The following is an 18,796-nucleotide window of genomic DNA, read 5'->3' on the forward strand; positions in this document are numbered from 1 at the left end:
TTGACCTCTGATACATGAATACAATAGTAACAGCCTAAATGAAAAGAAAACTGCAACGGCAATTCTAACTTAGCGCTGCCATTTGCCTTCAGACCTCACTGCACCAGCAATCAAGTCCTGAATACATTTCCTCCTGACATTTCCCCTTCTCAGGCAGGAAGGGTAAAAGGCCAGCTTAAAATGAAAGGAGAAGAACACCAATAATGTCATGTACATAGCAAAACACTTTTTACTCCTAGATCTCTACATTGGAAAACAAAGAAACAAACCAAAACAATTAAAACAAGCCAACAAAACAAGGAGCTCTGGAAGAAACTGCTCATCTCCACTCTGCATTCTATAGGACGATGCAGAATTGACTTGCAGACTTTCTCCTTGCCCGGCTGGCTTACCCTCTGCTACCTGCTAACTTAAGAAAGCAATACATTAAAAACAGAGCTTTCTATAAGTTCTTATCTGAAAGCTATGCTAGGACTTACATTTTTAAAAGAAAATTTTAACGTTTTTTCCCTATGCCATTCCCCTATCAGGCTTCTGCATGTAATGGTAACCCACTGCCAAAATATAGCAAATACACACATTTTTAGGTTGTATAGTTTGTATTCCTGGCTTTCTGGGAAAACCTGAGGCAGTGTGAATTCTATTGTTTTATTTCAGTCTACCTTTTGGCTCGACTGCTCTCTAAATGAACTTTGTGACTTCAATTAAAAACAAAACTAAAATAAAAAGCTTACTCATAATAATAATGTAAGCAGAAGAGGTCAAAAAACTCTAATACGGACAAAAAGCACTGGGTCTGCAGAAAGCGTTTTGAGCGTGTCTTTGTCTCCATCCTGGGTCCTGGTTTGATGCTCCTAAGGCGTCTGGTCTCTGCCCCCAGAGCTCCCACAGGCCCTTCAGGGAGCAGCGAGGGCTCAATGGCCACACCTGTCGTGCTTGTCCCTCCCAGGGCCCCCAGCTGCCAGGCCCGGGCAGGCAGATCCCCTGCAGTGCTTTTCCCTTTGCAACATCTTTGTGGAGAAGAACAGGACTTCGGTGTCAAGGAGAGCTTTCCCAATTCTGAGAGCTAATTTTTAAAACCCTGCTGCCTTTCTCACTCTTCACACTTTGTTTCTCCAGCTCTCGAAACCCTTTCTATAAACCCAGTCTGTATTAGTACCCAGATTTTTTTTCTCTTCTTAGAAATTAAACTCGAAATTCTCAATTTAAAAGTCCACAAAGCTCACTTAGAAAACAGAACACAGTTTGTTTTCTAGGTGGAAAACTCAAGAATTGTCCAGTTCCCACCTAGCCATGGGTCAGTCCTGCAGACCTGCCATGCACCAGGCTCCTGGCTCTGGGGGCCCTGCCCAGCGTGGCCTTGCATGAGGGTTTTGAAAATAGCTGAGTGTAAAATTAACGGGAAAAAGAAAATTAACTCTGGATCAATGGGATTAAAAAGTTTAATGGAAAAAAAAATTGTCCTTTGAAACACAGAGATGTGAAGTCAAGTTTCTACATACCCAAGATAAATAATCTGGGCTAGAGAAATACTATTTATCTGGATAAGAGGCTAAATTTAACTCCTATGGGATAAAAGTTTGTCTCTCACTGAGTTTTTCCTTAGGGAACTCACATCTAAAACAAAATTTTAGTTTGTTATGACAACATTCTTATACAGGCCACACTCTCTTTTTTTTTTTTTTTTCCGGTATGCGGGCCTCTCACTGTCGTGGCCTCTCCCGTTGCGGACCACAGGCTCTGGACGTGCAGGCTCAGCAGCCATGGCTCACGGGCCTAGCCGCTCCACAGCATGTGGGATCTTCCCGGACTGGGGCACGAACCCATGTTCCCTGCATCGGCAGGCGGACTCTCAACCACTGTGCCACCAGGGAAACACCTACAGGCCACACTCTTAATCCTTGGTTTATATTTAGTTTGTGCTTCTGGCTGTACTAGGATTCCCTAAAGTCGCACACAGTTTCTCTCAGAAATACGCTCCCGGGATTCTTTGTGGCAGCTGGCCTGTCACGTGCACAGGTCCCAAAACGCCAATGCCTAAGGGGACAGTTCAGTCTTTCTAGGAAATTTTAAAAGTAGGATTTGAGGAAGCTTTGAAGGTAAACTACCTTCCCCACTGACTTCCCAGGACACTTCATACCTAAGATATATTGATTGCTTTTGAGCTCAAAGCAGTTTTGCACCTTCTGCAGGCCCAGTTCAAATATCTCTCTTCCATCTCACCAGTTCTGTGTCCAATTCTGAGCCTGTCTTGGTAAAGTATCTTTGACCCGTGGAGTCAGAACACTGAGCGACCAGGCCTCAGCAAGTCCCTCGCCCCCTCCAGTCTCAGGCTCCACAAGTGGCAGAATGAGGGGCAGCTATAAACTTCCCAGGACTCTCTAAGGAGGGAAGCATGACACATGGATGAAGATGCAGTGCTGGTCCGGGGAGGGAAAGGCACATGGGAAACCAGCTGTGGTTGACTCTGTCCACAAACTGGCCAAAGGCCAGACCCGGTCAGGCAGGAAACCTCCGGTTGAGGTGAGAGGCCCCAACGTGTCCCTCGTGCACATGAGCCACACCTCCAGGAGCTGTCCAGGCAGACAGGTGCTCCTGCAAGAAGTCCGTGACCGGGGGACCTGCTTCCAGCCTTCCAGTGAGGGCTGTACTGAGAAGGCTAGTACAAACATAGGATTTTTGCATATGATTTTCCCCTAATATTTCCAGAAGAACATTTCTGAAAACATTTTAAGTTTTCATTATAAGTCTATTGAGTAATTCTGAACTAGATACACCTAAAGAAGCGCAGTAGCCTGCTCCAACAAGCCTCTGCATCTCAGAGCAGGGGCTCAAGCACACAAGCTTTTAAAACTCTTACATCAAAAGCATACAGATTCTTATGGAAAGTAGTAGGAAGAAACCTAAAGTAGTTAGACAGAGATAAAGTATTCTGGGTAAAAAGAAAAAAACAGAGTTAGCACAGGAAAGGGCGGACAGTACCAGCAGTCTGCAAAAAAACGGATGGGAGGGTCACTTACCAAAAGGTCCAAGGGAATTGCAAAGGAGGCCGCTCACACTATTTGCATGAGAATAGCTTTGTGGGGAGACTGAAAGGGCACTTCCTTCTCACAAGTCACTGTGGTGACAGCACTCACACCAGGTGGGCCTCTTCTTTACTGAATCCCCACCCAGAAGTAACAATCAAAACAGTAAACAACAGGCACAGCACAGGCAGCCAGACAGAAGCGATACCGTCCACAAACTACTGTAGAGTCCTACGGTGCACAACAGCTGCACATCTTCCATTATGCATGAAACCTGCACCCCACTTGTGACCAGGCCTCCCAGTCCCAGCTGGCTTTTAGGGAGACTGAGCAGCACAGGAGCCACTGCCTCAGGCGGCTCCTGAGCATGTGCAATGTGGCCACCTTACACTGAGATGTGCCCTAAGTGTAAAGGTATACTAAAGTTTGAAGACTTAGGAAGAAAAGAGCATCAAATATCTTAATATTTTATAGTGATTACATGTGGAAATGATAATATTTTGGACATATTGTGTTAAGTTGAAAAATCTTATTACAATTAATTCTACCAGTTTCCTTTTATTTTTAAGTGTAGCTACTAGAAAATTTAAAATTATATATGTGGTTTGCACTATATCTCTATTGGACAGAGCTGGTCCAGATCCCCTGATATCCCCAAATTGAACTATTCTTGTTTTACGTTTAACAACACTCTTAGGGATCATCGTGAGAGTGAGTTAATCTAATAAACTATTTGCTGTTAGTATGTATCTCGCATCAAAAATAAAGATTTGGAGGCGACCTTATAGGTTAGTTCACCCAATCCCATCTCATCTCCACAGCCAGAAACTGAGGTCCAGAGAGGATAACTAGTACCAAACACATCAAGGATGAGACTAAAGTGGCCTCCTAACTTCCAGTCCATCCCTTTTCCTAATTTTACTATTTTATAATTGCAAGTATTTTCCCTTTTCTGGCAGACAGTACATTCACCCAAAGCAGTGACCCTCCTCAGAGCAGACATTTCAGGTGTAAGGAGGGATTTAGGGACAGAGTCACTGTGGGTCCTGTGACTGGCTGTTTGTTCTGCTTCTCAATCATCTGTTTAAAATGTGATTCAAAGGATCCTGTTGCTAAGCTTCTCCTCCCTTCAGAAGCGTGCATCATCTTTTACAGATGAAAATCCAGCGCTCTGTAGACCTCGCTCATTGTGTCATACAAAATGCAACTCCGAACGGCAATGCAAGACTCCTGTCTCTGTAGTTAACTGGACTTGTATGCCTGGGCAGATGCTGAACCTGGGTCTCTAGACTCTAACACTTAGTCTTCTATTAGAAAAAGAAAATTCCTAAACTTCCCCAAGAATTCTATTAACCTGCCACATCTTAGCTTCTCAGATCCAGACCAGGGATCACCTCTGTGATGTTTTCTGTAAAGGAGACAGTGCTGGATTCCAGGCTAGACCCTGTTACTGAGACTGAGACTCTTCTTCAAGTGAGACTGAGACTCTCGTTCAACTGAGACTCTCCCTTCGCTAGGGAGAAAGATGGTGATCACAGCTATCTCTGTACTTTTACAAACAAGGCGACTCACAAATTAACAGCTAGATTGTCTTGTTTCAGAGATGGATTAGCCTTGTGGCGGCTGGCAGCGCACTGAAATATGCCCTTGCACTGCTCCTGTGAGAGAAAAAGTGGACCGTCACATGAAAATTATTTATCTGATGTTGACAAAGACTGAGCGATCTGAGGGAGCCGGGCTAAGATCACAAGCAGAGAATCTGTTCAAAAAGAAATACATCAAACCAGCACCTACCCACCGTGCAACAAATAGCCCAACGATAAAACTGAGGGCTTACGCCCAGAAATTCATATTACGTGCGCTCCTTGATATGAGATGCTTTGAATTTCCTGAACGGCGCTGTATGGAATGTGCTCTTATTTCAAGTACATCAATTTCAGAAGGAATCGCGCCATTTTACATGCCACCAAAAATTAGAAATTCAGAAAAAGATGCATCATGCCTCAAGGACGCCCTAGATTTTCTAGATTTAAAATATTCCGTCCCAAGAGATTTACATGTCTTACTAGAATGGACATTTGTTGTTTCTAAAATTGAGCTTCCAGCCATGTGGTTCGTGTGGGCCCTGCCTGCCTTAAGCCATAAGCATGTGCTACTCCAGGTCGAAATTCAGGAGTGGGCACGTGGCTGATTTCTAGCCCATTCAGCCAAGGGGACTTATTCTGCATCTGGGTAGAGCCATCAGGGACGTGGACTTCTTTTCCTGCTGGACTGGAACCTGAGAACACATGTACCTGGAAGTATCCATTTTCTAACCACAAAGAGACAGTTGATTCCAAAGCCCATGTTCAAAGATCTAAGACACAAAGCATATCCAACCGTCTGCAGCCTCTGTACAGGGATGGCAAACTGAACTGCCCCCAGGGGCCAGGCCAGCAACACAAATGTGGATGCCTGCTAGGCGTGATATACTAAGGGGTGGTGGGGAGGGCCCTGCAGGTCTTCCCTAAATGCATTCAAATCTCAATGAAAACAAATACAGCACTGCGATGGCCAAAGAAAACATTCTGACCTTAGGTCTGCTGGCCCATGAAATGCATTGGTCTGGTGCTGCCCGCCAGGTTTGCCCTGGCTCTGCAGTGAACCCGGGAGCCTCTGTTAGCCTGCCCTCAGGAATCCCTCCCTCCTGTAAGCAAACCTCTTACAGCCCAGTCACGTTTCTCACAGGTTTGGCTTGCTATGGTCTCCCTTTCCCTACTCAGGTCTAAGAATTAATAACTTATGCCACTGAAAACATCTTAAATGTCACATGAAAAACATCCTGGATCAAACAGTATCTTCACTTTAACTGCTAAAGAGACATAAAGACAAATTTCTGGGGCCAAGTACAGTGCTAGCAAGGGCTGTTTCTTAAAGGGCCCAGGAGTATCGGGCACAGCCCAGCCTACTGTGCTTCGAGTGGCTGGAGCTTTGTAAGTTTTTATATGTGACACAAACCACCCACCTGTCCCACATCCTGATAAATTTCCTAATGTACTAGAAAGATGGAGATCAGTTAAACATTTTTAAGGGAACTGAATAAAGTAGAAATAAGTTATAAGGAAGTGAGGCCATTTCTGATATTTATTTTTTGAAACTGGGAAATGATGGCAAGTTTCTTACACAGACTTATGATGCCTAACAACCCTTTCAAAACTGAGATCAGACTCCACACGAACTCTTCTAAACAAGTAATAGCCACAGCTTGGGGGAACCAATTCAATCAAAAACAAAGCAATGCCACCCCTCCCCACCCGCTATGAATACGCAATAAAGAGAGACAGGCATGAACTTGGTCAACTAAATAGTCATTCTGAGGGGAGTTTGCTGCTTACAGTAATAGTGAATATCCTTACAGGCTAAGGCTGAGATTGATGGAAGTCTCCTTGTTCTCTGTAGACTTTTTATAGACTTCAAAAACAAACAAACAAGAGAATGGACCTGAGGACACGGAGAGGGGGAAGGGTAAGCTGGGACAAAATGAGAGAGTGGCATGGACATATATACACTACCAAATGTAAAATAGATAGCTAGTGGGAAGCAGCCGCATAGCAAAGGGAGATCAGCTCGGTGCTTTGTGACCACCTAGAGGGGTGGGATAGGGAGGGTGGGAGGGAGGGAGATGCAAGAGGGAAGAGATATGGGGATATATGTATTACTGATTCACTTTGTTATAAAGCAGAAACTAACACACCATTGTAAAGCAATTAGACTCCAATAAAGATGTTAAAACAAACAAACAAAAAACAACCACTGAACCTTCTTATTTACCAGAGTTTCTAATCATTTACTGTCAGTCAGGGTTTGGAGAATTTCTAAGTCATAGAAAGAGCTGTGAATTTGGCCCACTACGAAGAACTGTTTGTACTGAAAGCAACTTGGAATATAAATAACTGAAACGCATTAAGTTAGAAACAACCCCAGTGTTATTACCAACAGCTTAATATTCTAACAAAATAAAGGTGTTTTTCTTACCAAGATGTAAAAATTACAAGAACTGCTCTGAAACCACAGCGAGTCCCTTTACTACAGGAACAGGTGAGAGAAGAGGCTCCTGCCTGTGTTCTTCCCTGGTGACAAGGATGCAGATGGGATTCAAGCTCCCCTTCCTGTCACTGCCCATCTGAGGTCACAATGAACTGCAGACACTGCTGTCTGCTTATCACATTAGTTTTCAGGGGAGCTACTAAGCTTTCTCGGGGAACCACTTCCTCTGATGTTATCTTTTATACTCAAGAACAAAATTCCATTTATTCACTCAACAAATATGTATCAAGCACTCAGTCCATATTCCAGAAGCTGGGATAGAGCAATGAACAAAGTACATAGGACGGTCAGTAACACTCAGACCTCAGGAACACTCAGGAAATAGAGCAGCCTGCTAGGGAAGGCTGTAAAAAGCCAAGCACTGAATTCTCTGCAGAGCCTCTCTAAGGCACACACACAAGACAAATTGCGGTGGCTGAAATAACAGCAAAGTGGACCCCGAAAGATATAGTGCTTCAATTTTAAGTTAGTGAAAAATAATGATTCACTTAAAAAAAAAAAGATTACAAAAAATTTTTGAGATAACCTCTATGAAGTGAGGTGCCCGTCTGCCTTTCTGGTGACACAGGTCAACACAGTTCAACAGACAATCCAGCATGCCTGACATATTACCATATGAGAAGATTTTAATGAGCCAAAGTCCTGGAATGCAATCTTCAGGCTCCTTGATGTGACAATTTTTTTTTTTTTTTTTTTTTTGGCGGTACGTGGGCCTCTCACTGTTGTGGCCTCTCCCGTTGCGGAGCACAGGCTCCGGACGCGCAGGCTCAGCGGCCATGGCTCATGGGCCCAGCTGCTCCGCGGCATGTGGGATCCTCCCGGACCGGGGCACGAACCCGTGTCCCCTGCATTGGCAAGCGGACTCTCAACCACTGCACCACCAGGGAAGCTCTGATGTGATAATTTGATCAAAGCAAGACTTATCTCCACAGAGGTTGGTCCTAAGTTCATGTCAGGAAATGAAAATGCCGGCTTTTGCTGGGTTACATTTTCAGAAAAGGGGCACCACAGTGGATGCAAAAGCAGGGAGTGCTTCTAGCAGCGGCATCCTTTCTATGGTCCTGCCACCGCCCCTGCCTCCTGGGAAGAGACTTGTAGCCTTTGAGCCAAGGGCTCAGGGCAAGGTGTTGAGAGCTGGCAGCAGGGGCCTGAGGTGCTGGGAAATTTAATTAGCACATGTGAAACTAAAAGGGCCTACAGCTGAAAGCCACTCCAGACGTGTGAAGAATTGTGATTGATTTTTGAGAACTCCCATCTCCCAAGAATGAACAAGTGTGGGGAGAGATGAGCTGCTTAGTTTTTTTGTTTTTTAAAAGGTATTTTTTCAAGTCTTTTGCTGGTAAGGCTTCCAAAGTTTTAGCTAATAAACTTTCTCCTTTAATAAAAGAAAGATCTTTCTTCATCTGCCCAGAGCAAGGACCTGCTTAACCATGAAGAAAACTAGTACATGGATCTGCAGGGGACCAAATGTTATTTTGTAACAGAAATTTTATAACTCAGAAAAAGACTTTTAAAAGCTTCCATGAAATCCTGTGCAGCCCAAAAGCAAGCACAGAGCAGAGATTAGAAATGGACCTGAGGCGCCTGCACTCCAAGGGCTCACAGCCTTGGCACGGAAGCCATAGATACAAAGACTTCCTGAAATCACCATAACGGGAGTCACCGTGCAGGACGGTAACCAACAGATTTAGAGCAGGCTTTTCGTAGGAGGGATTTGGGCTGCATCTTGGAAGATGAACAGCATTTTCAGAAATGAAATAAGGGGAAGAGCATTTGGGGCAGAATAAAGTAGATGAACAAAGGCATAAAAAGCATGTTTGGAGAGAGCAGAGTGGGCAGAAATGTGACTGATATACATGGAGGTCGTGGTGGGAAGACCCGTGTTGTGGAAAGGCAGAAGGAACCCAAATCCTCTCAGACTAAGGATTGGACTTTATCTGAAGGTAAATTGTGGGGAAAATCAAGGGCAGCTGTCGAGCAGAAGCATGCCTTAGAAAACTAACTGACAGGAGCATGCAGGATGAACTGATGACAGGAAGCAGCCGCCAGGCTCAGGTGAGACATGAAAACCCAGCACTTGGGCAGAGAGGCATAAAAGCAACACCGGTGGCAAGCAAGGGACAGAAGGGACATCGCAGAGGCAGAGCACTGGGATCTGGTTCCTGATCAGATCCTGGGGGATGGCAGGGGCCAGGGCGAGGGTGCTCAGATGATGCTACATTTCAAGCCCAAGGAAGAAACATGATTGTAAGATGGGAAAGAAGGAGATGAATAAGTAGAATAGACTAGAGCTACAATGAAAAAGAATAGTTAAAGATGGATTCAACACACTCAACAGAAAAAGACTGTAAATAATTTAAAGATAATTGTTCTTCATTTTGGACTACAGGCTATCAACTTAAAAAAAAAGATACTTTAAGTGTCTTAAAGTGGCAGCTGAAGGGGGAGTGTCAGAGGATCCTGCATAACCCTGATGCTAACTTGGGAGAAAATTTAGCCAAAGGTAACATTTACTATTTATACTGCTTTCAACTTGCTTTTAAATTTTCTGTCTTTCCAGAGTTTATGGATCCTCCCCATCCCTTTTAATGACCACACTTGCTATAGTATATGGATGTGCACAGCTAGCCTCCTTGTGAAGGGCAGTGAGTGGTAAGAGGAAAAATACATCTGTTGCCTAGCAGCAGGAAAAGGCATCATGTCGCCCTGTAGCTCATTTCCTCTGCGGTACTTTTTCTGACTAAGACTGTGTTGGAAGAGGTGCAGAAACAGAGAAAGCAGCTGCCCACCCTGGCATGTCCATCTACTTGTTTTTTTGTCTTGCAGCCAGCACCTGCTACTCCGACAGGCAGGCTATTTGCTTTTAAGTGCATAAACTGGCAATTATTCCTTGATGCTTGTTTGACGCTTAAACAGAACCATGAACATGAGGGGCCACCATGACCTAGACCCTGCACAGAGCTCCCCAGGGAGAGGCAGGGTCAAGGTACATTGCCCACAGTTACAGTAAGTATAAAAAAACCTGCCTCGTGGAAAAAATCATAAAGTAGCTCAGGTACAGACAATTATTACATTTAGGTTCAACACACCTCAAACTCCAGATAGTGATCTTTGAGTTTGTACTCATCTACCTCCTTGGCTTTAACCTTCTTGTCAGGTGGGTAGGAGCGGTGCTCGGCTAGCTCTGTGGTGATCTGCCTCAGCTTGCTCTCGTGAGATTTCAGCTGTTCCTCCTGCAGGAAAGTATTAAGCCATTTAGCATCCAGAAAAATCAATAAACAACTGTAGCACATTTTAAAAAATCCCTTATGATGAATGACGTTAATTCATCAAAACAGTCCAACATGCCTCTGCTGCCACATCTTACCAACTTTCTCAGGCCAGGGTCCACGTGTACCTTCGAAAAACAGCAACCAAGGCCAAGGCCAGCCCCCGTAACCAGGCCTCTGGTCACAAAACCAAATGCTTTCATAGCCCTGTGTCAGGAGTAACTGCCACGGAGTTGAGACCAGGCCTCCTGAGAGATACTCAAGCAGGCAAGGCACCGGCTGCAGAGTCAAGCACCCATCCTGAGGGCTGCACAATTTGGCTTCTCCATTTCACGTCCTCAGCAGTGCTGTCCTGTCTGTCACTACAGATGAAGACCTACCTGCATATTTTTTTTTCCTTTTTGAGACAAGCAATGGCATCAAGAAATAATTATTCTGAAAGCTGCTATTCTAAAAAATGTAGTGACCTATGTTTTTCCCTCCAAAATAGTAGAGGTTCTGACTTCCCTCAACCTCAAATTTTACTGAAGGATATTTAAGTTGTTTTCAGGTTTCTCTGGGCTGCTATAAATGATGCTACATTCTTATGCATGTTGCCTAGTGAATATGAGCAAGAATTTCCCTATAGCATATAGGCACATCTCGTTTCATCACATTTAGCAGATAATGTGTTTTTTACAAACTGAAGGTCTGTGGAAACCCTGTGTCAAGCAAGTCTATCGATGCCATTTTTCTAGCATTTGCTCACTTTGTGTCTTTGTGCCACATTTGGTAATTCTCATAATATTTCAAACTTGTTCATTATGATTATATTTGTTATGGTGGTCTATGATCAGTGATCTTTGATGTTACTACTACAACTCACTGAAGGCTCAGATGATGGTTAGCATTTTTTAGCAATAAAGCATTTCTTCACTAACGTATATAGTTTTTCTAGACAGAATGCTATTGCACACTTAGTAGACTGGGGTACAGTATAAACATAACTTTTATATGCACTGAGAAACCAAAAAAATCTGTGTGACTTGCTTTATTGAGATATTGATTTCATTGCAGTGGTCTGAAACTGAACCCACAATGTCTATGAAGTCTGCCTGTGATCATCAAGAACTGAAATTTCTGGATTTTAGAAAATGTGTATCTTTAAAATGACGCTAAACTGTTTTCCAAAGTGTTTCCACCAGTTTACATTTCCACAATAGGCTTGAAACTTCCCATTTTTCTACATCCTTGCCAAAATTTGATATCACACTTGCAAAGTTTTGCTAATTTTATGGGTATAAAATGATTTGAATTTACATCTTCCTGATTACAAGTGAGGATGAACATCTTTTCGTATGTTTACTGGAATTCCTCTTCTGTGAACTGGCTGCTGAAACACTGGACCCATTTTTCTGTTGAGTCCAGATCTGTAAGTACAATGACTCACAGTTTACAGTTTATAGTGTACAGTTTATTCACAGTCAAATAAATGTCTAAATTCAACGTGCAGTGCTTTACTCCAGCTTCATCATCTTCATGAAGCAAGAATCAAGGAGATAATCTCAAAATAGAAGCATTTTAAAATGATGCCTCTTAAATCTGTCTATTTTCACCACTGAAATAAAAATTCCAAGTGGTTCTTACGGCCATAAATGGATACAGACCACGCAAATTATTTCAATGCTAGAATCCCACCATACAGGAGACACACAGACTTTCCTAACAAAAGTGGATGTAAAAATGGAGAAGGAGGAAGGCAGGAGCCACAAGACGCAGCATGTTCTTAGGCTCACGCAATTAAATCTGTAATATCCACCATGAAGAAAGACCAATCAGGAAGCTTGCTGTTCTCCTCCCTTTTGTCTTTGCCCTTAGAATACATTAGGGAAGCGTGCAGACCATTCTCATGGGACAACGCTAACAAAGGGGATTTCACAGAAGGCAGAGAAATACACCTGACAAAGTTCAAAGAAAAGGAACAGAGACAGCAAATGGCATGTACTCGTTTAAACTGTTTTAAATTAGGAAGTCACAGCTTAAGTAGTGGCATTAAAGTAATAGATGCAAGAAAACTACTGTTATATGTCAAGTGATGTACATTGGTAGTACGTGTGATAGCACATATAATGAAATTTTATTCAAAAGGCAAGTTTCAGATGATGTCACTTAATATTTAATTTTTTTCCTTACTTATATAATATTTTGACATTGAAGAAAATTTCATATTTTCCTTTAAAATACCAAACTCTAGAGGAGACCGTCAAGATGGAGGAGGAGTAAGACATGGAGATCACCTTCCTCCCCACAAATACATCAGAAATACATCTATATGTGGAACAACTCCTACAGAACACCTACTGAACGCTGGCAGAAGACCTCAGACTTCCCAAAAGCTGTGTGGTTGACAGGGTCTTGGTGCTCTAGCCAGGTGTCAGGCCTGTACCTCTGACGAGGGAGAGCCGAGCTCAGGACATTGGTCTACTAGAGACCTCCTGGCTCCACGTAATATCAAACGGTGAAAGCTCTCCCAGAGATCTCCATCTCAACACTAAGACCCAGCTGCACTCAACGACCAGCAAGCTCCAGTGCTGGACATCCTATGCCAAAAAACTAGCAAGACAGGAACACAACCCCACCCACTAGCAGAGAGGCTGCCTAAAATCACAATAAAGTCACAGACACCCCAAAACACACCACCAGATGGGGTCCTGCGCATAGAAAGACAAGAAGCAGCCTCATCCACCAGAACACAGGCACCAGTCCCCTCCACCCACTGAACCAACCTTACCCACTGGGGGCAGACACCAAAAACAATGAGAACTACAAACCTGCAGATGGTGAAAAGGAGACCCCAAACACAGTAACTTAAGAAAATTGAGAAGACAGAAAACACAGAGCAGATGCAGGAGCAAGGAAAAAACCCACCAGTCCAAACTACTGAAGAGGAAATAGGCAGTCTACCTCAAAAAGAATTCAGAGTAATGATAGTAAAGATGATCCAAAATCTTGGAAATAGAATGGAGAAAATACAAGAAATGTTTAACAAGGACCTAGAGGAACTAAAGAGCAAAAAACCAATGATGAACAGCACAATAAATGAATTTAAAAATTCTCTAGAAGGAATCAACAGCAGAATAACTGAGGTAGAAGAATGGATAAGTGACCTGGAAGATAAAATAGTGGAAATAACTACCACAGAGAAGAATAAAGAAAAAAGAATTAAAAGAATTGAGGACAGTCTTAGAGACATCTGGGACAAGATTAAATGCACCAACATTTGAATTATAGCAGTCACAGAGGAAGAATAGAAAAAGAAAGGGACTGAGTACATATTTGAACAGATTATAGTTGAAAACTTCCCTAATATGGGAAAGGAAATAATCAATCAAGTCCAGGAAGCTCAGAGAGTCCCATACAGGACAAATCCAAGGAGAAACATGCCAAGACACATATTAGTCAAACTATCAAAAATTACATACAAAGAAAAAATATTAAAAGCAGCAAGGGAAAAACAACAAATAACACACAAGGGAATCCCCATAAGGTTAACAACTGATCTTTCAGCAGAAACTCTGCAAGCCAGAAGGGAGTGGCAGGACATATTTAAAGTGATGAAAGGGAAAAACCTACCACCAAGATTACTCTATCCAGCAAGTATCTCATTCAGATTTGACAGAGAAATCAAAACATTTACAGACAAGCAAAAGCTAAGAGAATTCAGCACCTCCAAACCAGCTTTACAACAAATGCCAAAGGAACTTTTCCAAGATCTACAATAACAAACCCAAAACAATTAAGAAGATGGTAATAGGAACATACATATCGATAACTACCTTAAATGTAAATGGATTAAATGCTCCAACCAAAAGAAACAGACTGGCTGAATGGATACAAAAAAAGAGCAGCATATATGCTGCCTACAAGAGACCCACTTCAGACCTAGGGACACATACAGACTGAAAGTGAGGGGATGGAAAAAGATGTTCCATGCAAATGGAAATCAAAAGAAAGCTGGAGTAGCAATTCTCATATCAGACAAAATAGACTTTAAAATAAAGACTAGTACAAGAGACAAAGAAGGAGACTACATAATGATCAAGGGGTCAATCCAAGAAGAAGATATAAAAATTGTAAATATTTATGCACCCAACATAGGAGCACCTCAGTACATAAGGCAAATGCTAACAGCCATAAAAGGGGAAATTGACAGTAACACAACAATAGTAGGGGACTTTAATACCCCACTTTCATCAATGGACAGATCATCCAAAATGAAAATAAATAAACACAAGCTTTAAATGATACATTAAACAAGATGCACTTAATTGATATTTATAGGACATTGCATCCAAAAACAAAAGAATACACTTTCTTCTAAGGTGCTCATGGCACATTTTCCAGGATAGATCATATCTTAGGTCACAAATCAAGCCTTGGTAAATTTAAGAAAATTGAAATCGTACCAAGTATCCTTCCAACCACAATGCTATGAGACTAGATATCAATTACAGAAAAAAAAAATCTGTAAAAAATACAAACATATGGAGGCTAAAGAGTACATTACTAAATAACCAAGAGACTACTGAAGAAATCAAAGATGAAATCAAAAAATACCTAGAAACAAATGACAATGAAAACATGATGACCCAAAACCTATGGGATGCAGCAAAGGCAGTTCTAAGAGGAAAGTGTATAGCAATACAATCCTACCTCAAGAAACAAGAAACATCTCAAATAAACAACCTAACCTTATACCTAAAGCAATTAGAGAAAGAAGAACAAAAAACCCCCAGAGTTAGCAGAAAGAAAGAAGTCATAAAGATCAGACCAGATATAAATGAAAAAGAAATGAAGGAAACGATAGCAAAGATGAATAAAACTAAAAGCTGGTTCTTTGAGAAGATAAACAAAATTGATAAACCATTAGCCAGACTCATTAAGAAAAAAAAGGAGAAGACTCAAATCAATAGAATTAGAAATGAAAAAGGAGAAGTAACAACTGACACTGCAGAAATACAAAGGATCATGAGAGACTACTACAAGCAACTATATGCCAATAAAATGTACAACCTGGGAGAAATGGACAAATTCTTAGAAAAGCACAACCTTCCAGGACTGAACACGGAAGAAATAGAAAATATAAACAGACCAATCACAAGTACTGAAATTGAGACTGTGATTAAAAATATTCCAACAAACAAAAGCCCAGGATGAGAAGGCTTCACAGGTGAATTCTATCAAACATTTAGAGAAGAGCTAACACCTAACCTTCTCAAACTCTTCCAAAATATAGCAGAGAGAGGAACATTCCCAAACTCATTCTACGAGGCCACCATCACCCTGATACCAAAATCAGACAAAGATGTCACAAAGAAAGATAACTACAGGCCAATATCACTGATGAATACAGATGCAAAAATCCTTAACAAAATACTAGCAAACAGCATCCAACAGCACATTAAAAGGATCATACACCATGATCAAGTGGGGTTTATCCCGGGAATGCAAAGGTCCTTCAATATACGCAAATCAGTCAATGTGATATACCACAGTAACAAACTGAAGGATAAAAACGATATGATCATCTCAATAGATGCAGAAAAAGCTTTCAACAAAATTCAACACCCAATTATGATAAAAACCCTCAAAAAAATAGGCACAGAGGGAACTTACCTCATTATAATAAAGGCCATATATGACAAAACCACAGCCAACATCGTTCTCAGTGGTGAAAAACTGAAACCATTTGCATTAAGATCAGGAACAAGACAAGGTTGCCCACTCTCACCACTATTATTCAATATAGTTTTCGAAGTTTCAGCCACAGCAATCAGAGAAGAAAAAGAAATGAAAGGAATCCAAATCGGAAAAGAAGAAGTAAAGCTATCACTGTTTGCAGATGACATGATACTATACATAGAGAATCCTAAAGATGCCACCAGAAAACTAGTAGAGCTAATCAATGAATTTGGTAAAGTAGCAGGATACAAAATTAATGCACAGAAATCTCTTGCATTTCTATACACTAATGATGAAAAATCTGAAAGAGAAATTAAGGAAACACTCCCATTACCACTGCAACAAAAAGAATAAAATACCTAGGAATAAACCTACCTAAGGAGACAAAAGACCTGTATACAGAAAACTATAAGACACTGATGAAAGAAATTAAAGATGATACAAACAGATGGAGAGACATACCAAGTTCGTGGAATGGAAGAATAAACATTGTGTAAATGACTATACTACCCAAAGCAATATACAGTTTCCATGCAATGCCTGTCAAACTACCACTGGCATATTTCACAGAACTAGAACAAAAACTTTCACAATTTGTATGGAAACACAAAAGACCCTGAATAGCCAGTGCAATTTTGAGAAAGAAAAACAGAGCTGGAGGAATCAGGCTCCCTGACTTCAGACTATACTCCAAAGCTACAGTAATCAAGACAGTATGGTACTGGCACAAAAACAGTAATACAGATGTATGGAACAGGACAGAAAGCCCAGAGAGAAACCCACACACATATGGTCACCTTACTTTTGACAAAGGAGGCAAGAATATACAATGGAGAAAATACAGTCTCTTCAATAAGTGGTGCTGGGAAAACTGCACAGCTACATGTAAAAGAATGAAATTAGAACACTCCCTAACACCATACACAAAAATAAACTCCAAATGGATTAAAGACCTAAATGTAAGGCCAGACACTTATAAAAGTCTTAGAGGAAAACATAGCCAGAACACTCTGTGACATAAATCACAGCAAGATCCTTTTTGACCCACCTCCTAGAGAAAGGGAAATAATAACAAAAATAAACAAATGGGACCTAATTAAACTTAAAAGCATTTGCACAGCCAAGGAAACCATAAACAAGATGAAAAGACAACCCTCAGAATGGGAGAAAATATTTGCAAATGAAGCAACTGACAAAGGATTAGTCTCCAAAATTTACAAGCAGCTCATGCAGCTCAGTATCAAAAAAACAATCAACTCAATCCAAAAATGGGCAGAAGACCTAAACAGACATTTCTCCAAAGAAGATATACAGATTGCCAACAAACACATGAGAGGACGCTCAACATCACTAATCATTAGAGAGATGCAAATCAAAACTACAATGAGGTATCACCTCACACCAGTCAGAATGGCCATCATCAAAAAAGCTACAAACAATAAATGCTGGAGAAGGTGTGGAGAAAAGGGAACCCTCTTGCACTGTTGGTGGGAATGTAAATGGATACAGTCACTATGGAGAACAGTATGGAGGTTCCTTAAAAAACTAAAAATACAACTACCATACGACCCAGCAATCCCACTACTGGGCATATACCCTGGGAAAACCATAACTGAAAAAGAGTCATGTACCACAACGTTCATTGCAGCTTTATTTACAAAAGCCAGGACATGGAAGCAAGCTAAGTGTCCATCAACAGACGAATGGATAAAGAAGATGTGGCACATATATACAATGGAATATTACTCAGCCATAAAAAGAAACGAAATTTAGTTATCTGTAGTGAGGTGGATGGACCTAGAGTCTGTCATACAGAGTGAAGTAAGTCAGAAAGAGAAAAACAAATACCGTATGCTAACACATATATATGAAATCTTACAAAAAAAAAAGGTTCTGAAGAACCTTTCAGGACAAGAATAAAGACACAGAGGTAGAGAATGGACTTGAGGACATGGGGAGGGGCAAGGGTAAGCTGGGATGAAGTGAGAAAGTGGCATGGACATATATACACTACCAAATGTAAAACAGATAGCTCGTGGGAAGCAGCCACATAGCACAGAAAGATCAGCTGAGTGCTCTGTGATCACCTAGAAGGGTGGGATGGGGAGAGTGGGAGGGAGATGAAAGAGGAAGGAGATATGGGGATATATGTATACGTATAGCTGATTCACTTTGTTATAAAGCAGAAACTAACACACCATTGTAAAGTAATTATATTCCAGTAAAGATGTTAAAAAAAAAATACCAAACTCTAATTTCATGAAGAAAGTATTTCTTAGCTGCTTTGGCAATGGGGACAGGCAAGCCAGTGTTCAAGATCTCACAGTGAGTCCAGGGCTGAGACAGTGCAAGAGCCTTCCCTTCCGAAGCACAGCCCAACGGTTCAGCCACCAGCCAGGCACAGAAGTCAGCTCTCCATCCTTTTATACCAAGCATAAGACTTAAGGAGGGGAGGAAGGAAGAAGACCAGAGGGAGGGGGCAGAGGGTTGAGGGTGGGTGGGTAGGACACAGCTGTCCGCCCGCACTCTAACTGGACACATACTAGGTTGACAGGTGCTGTGCTGGGTGCTTTTTCCCACTGTGGAATACAGAACCCCAGGAATTCTAAAGTGAAAGAGAACCTGGCCTTCGCCCCTCTAACCTGTTCCTCTTGGAGGCCATGGAGATCCAGAAAGGTCAAGTCCTTGCTTGAG

At 41.8% G+C, this 18,796-nt stretch overlaps 1 protein-coding gene across 5 annotated transcripts in view; it reads right to left on the reverse strand.

Moving 5' to 3' along the window:
* PSD3 (pleckstrin and Sec7 domain containing 3) overlaps window positions 1–18,796 on the reverse strand; it is a 571,701-nt gene that overhangs the window by 15,764 nt on the left and 537,141 nt on the right. For all 5 annotated transcript variants that reach the window (XM_012539248.3, XM_049704181.1, XM_049704183.1 and 2 more), the window contains one exon: window positions 10,202–10,345. In XM_012539248.3, the coding sequence (XP_012394702.3) occupies window positions 10,202–10,345 (144 nt within the window). The remainder of the gene's footprint in view (window positions 1–10,201; window positions 10,346–18,796) is intronic.

This window comes from Orcinus orca, chromosome 21 (assembly GCF_937001465.1).
Source record: "Orcinus orca chromosome 21, mOrcOrc1.1, whole genome shotgun sequence".
Taxonomy (NCBI): Eukaryota; Metazoa; Chordata; class Mammalia; order Artiodactyla; family Delphinidae; genus Orcinus; species Orcinus orca.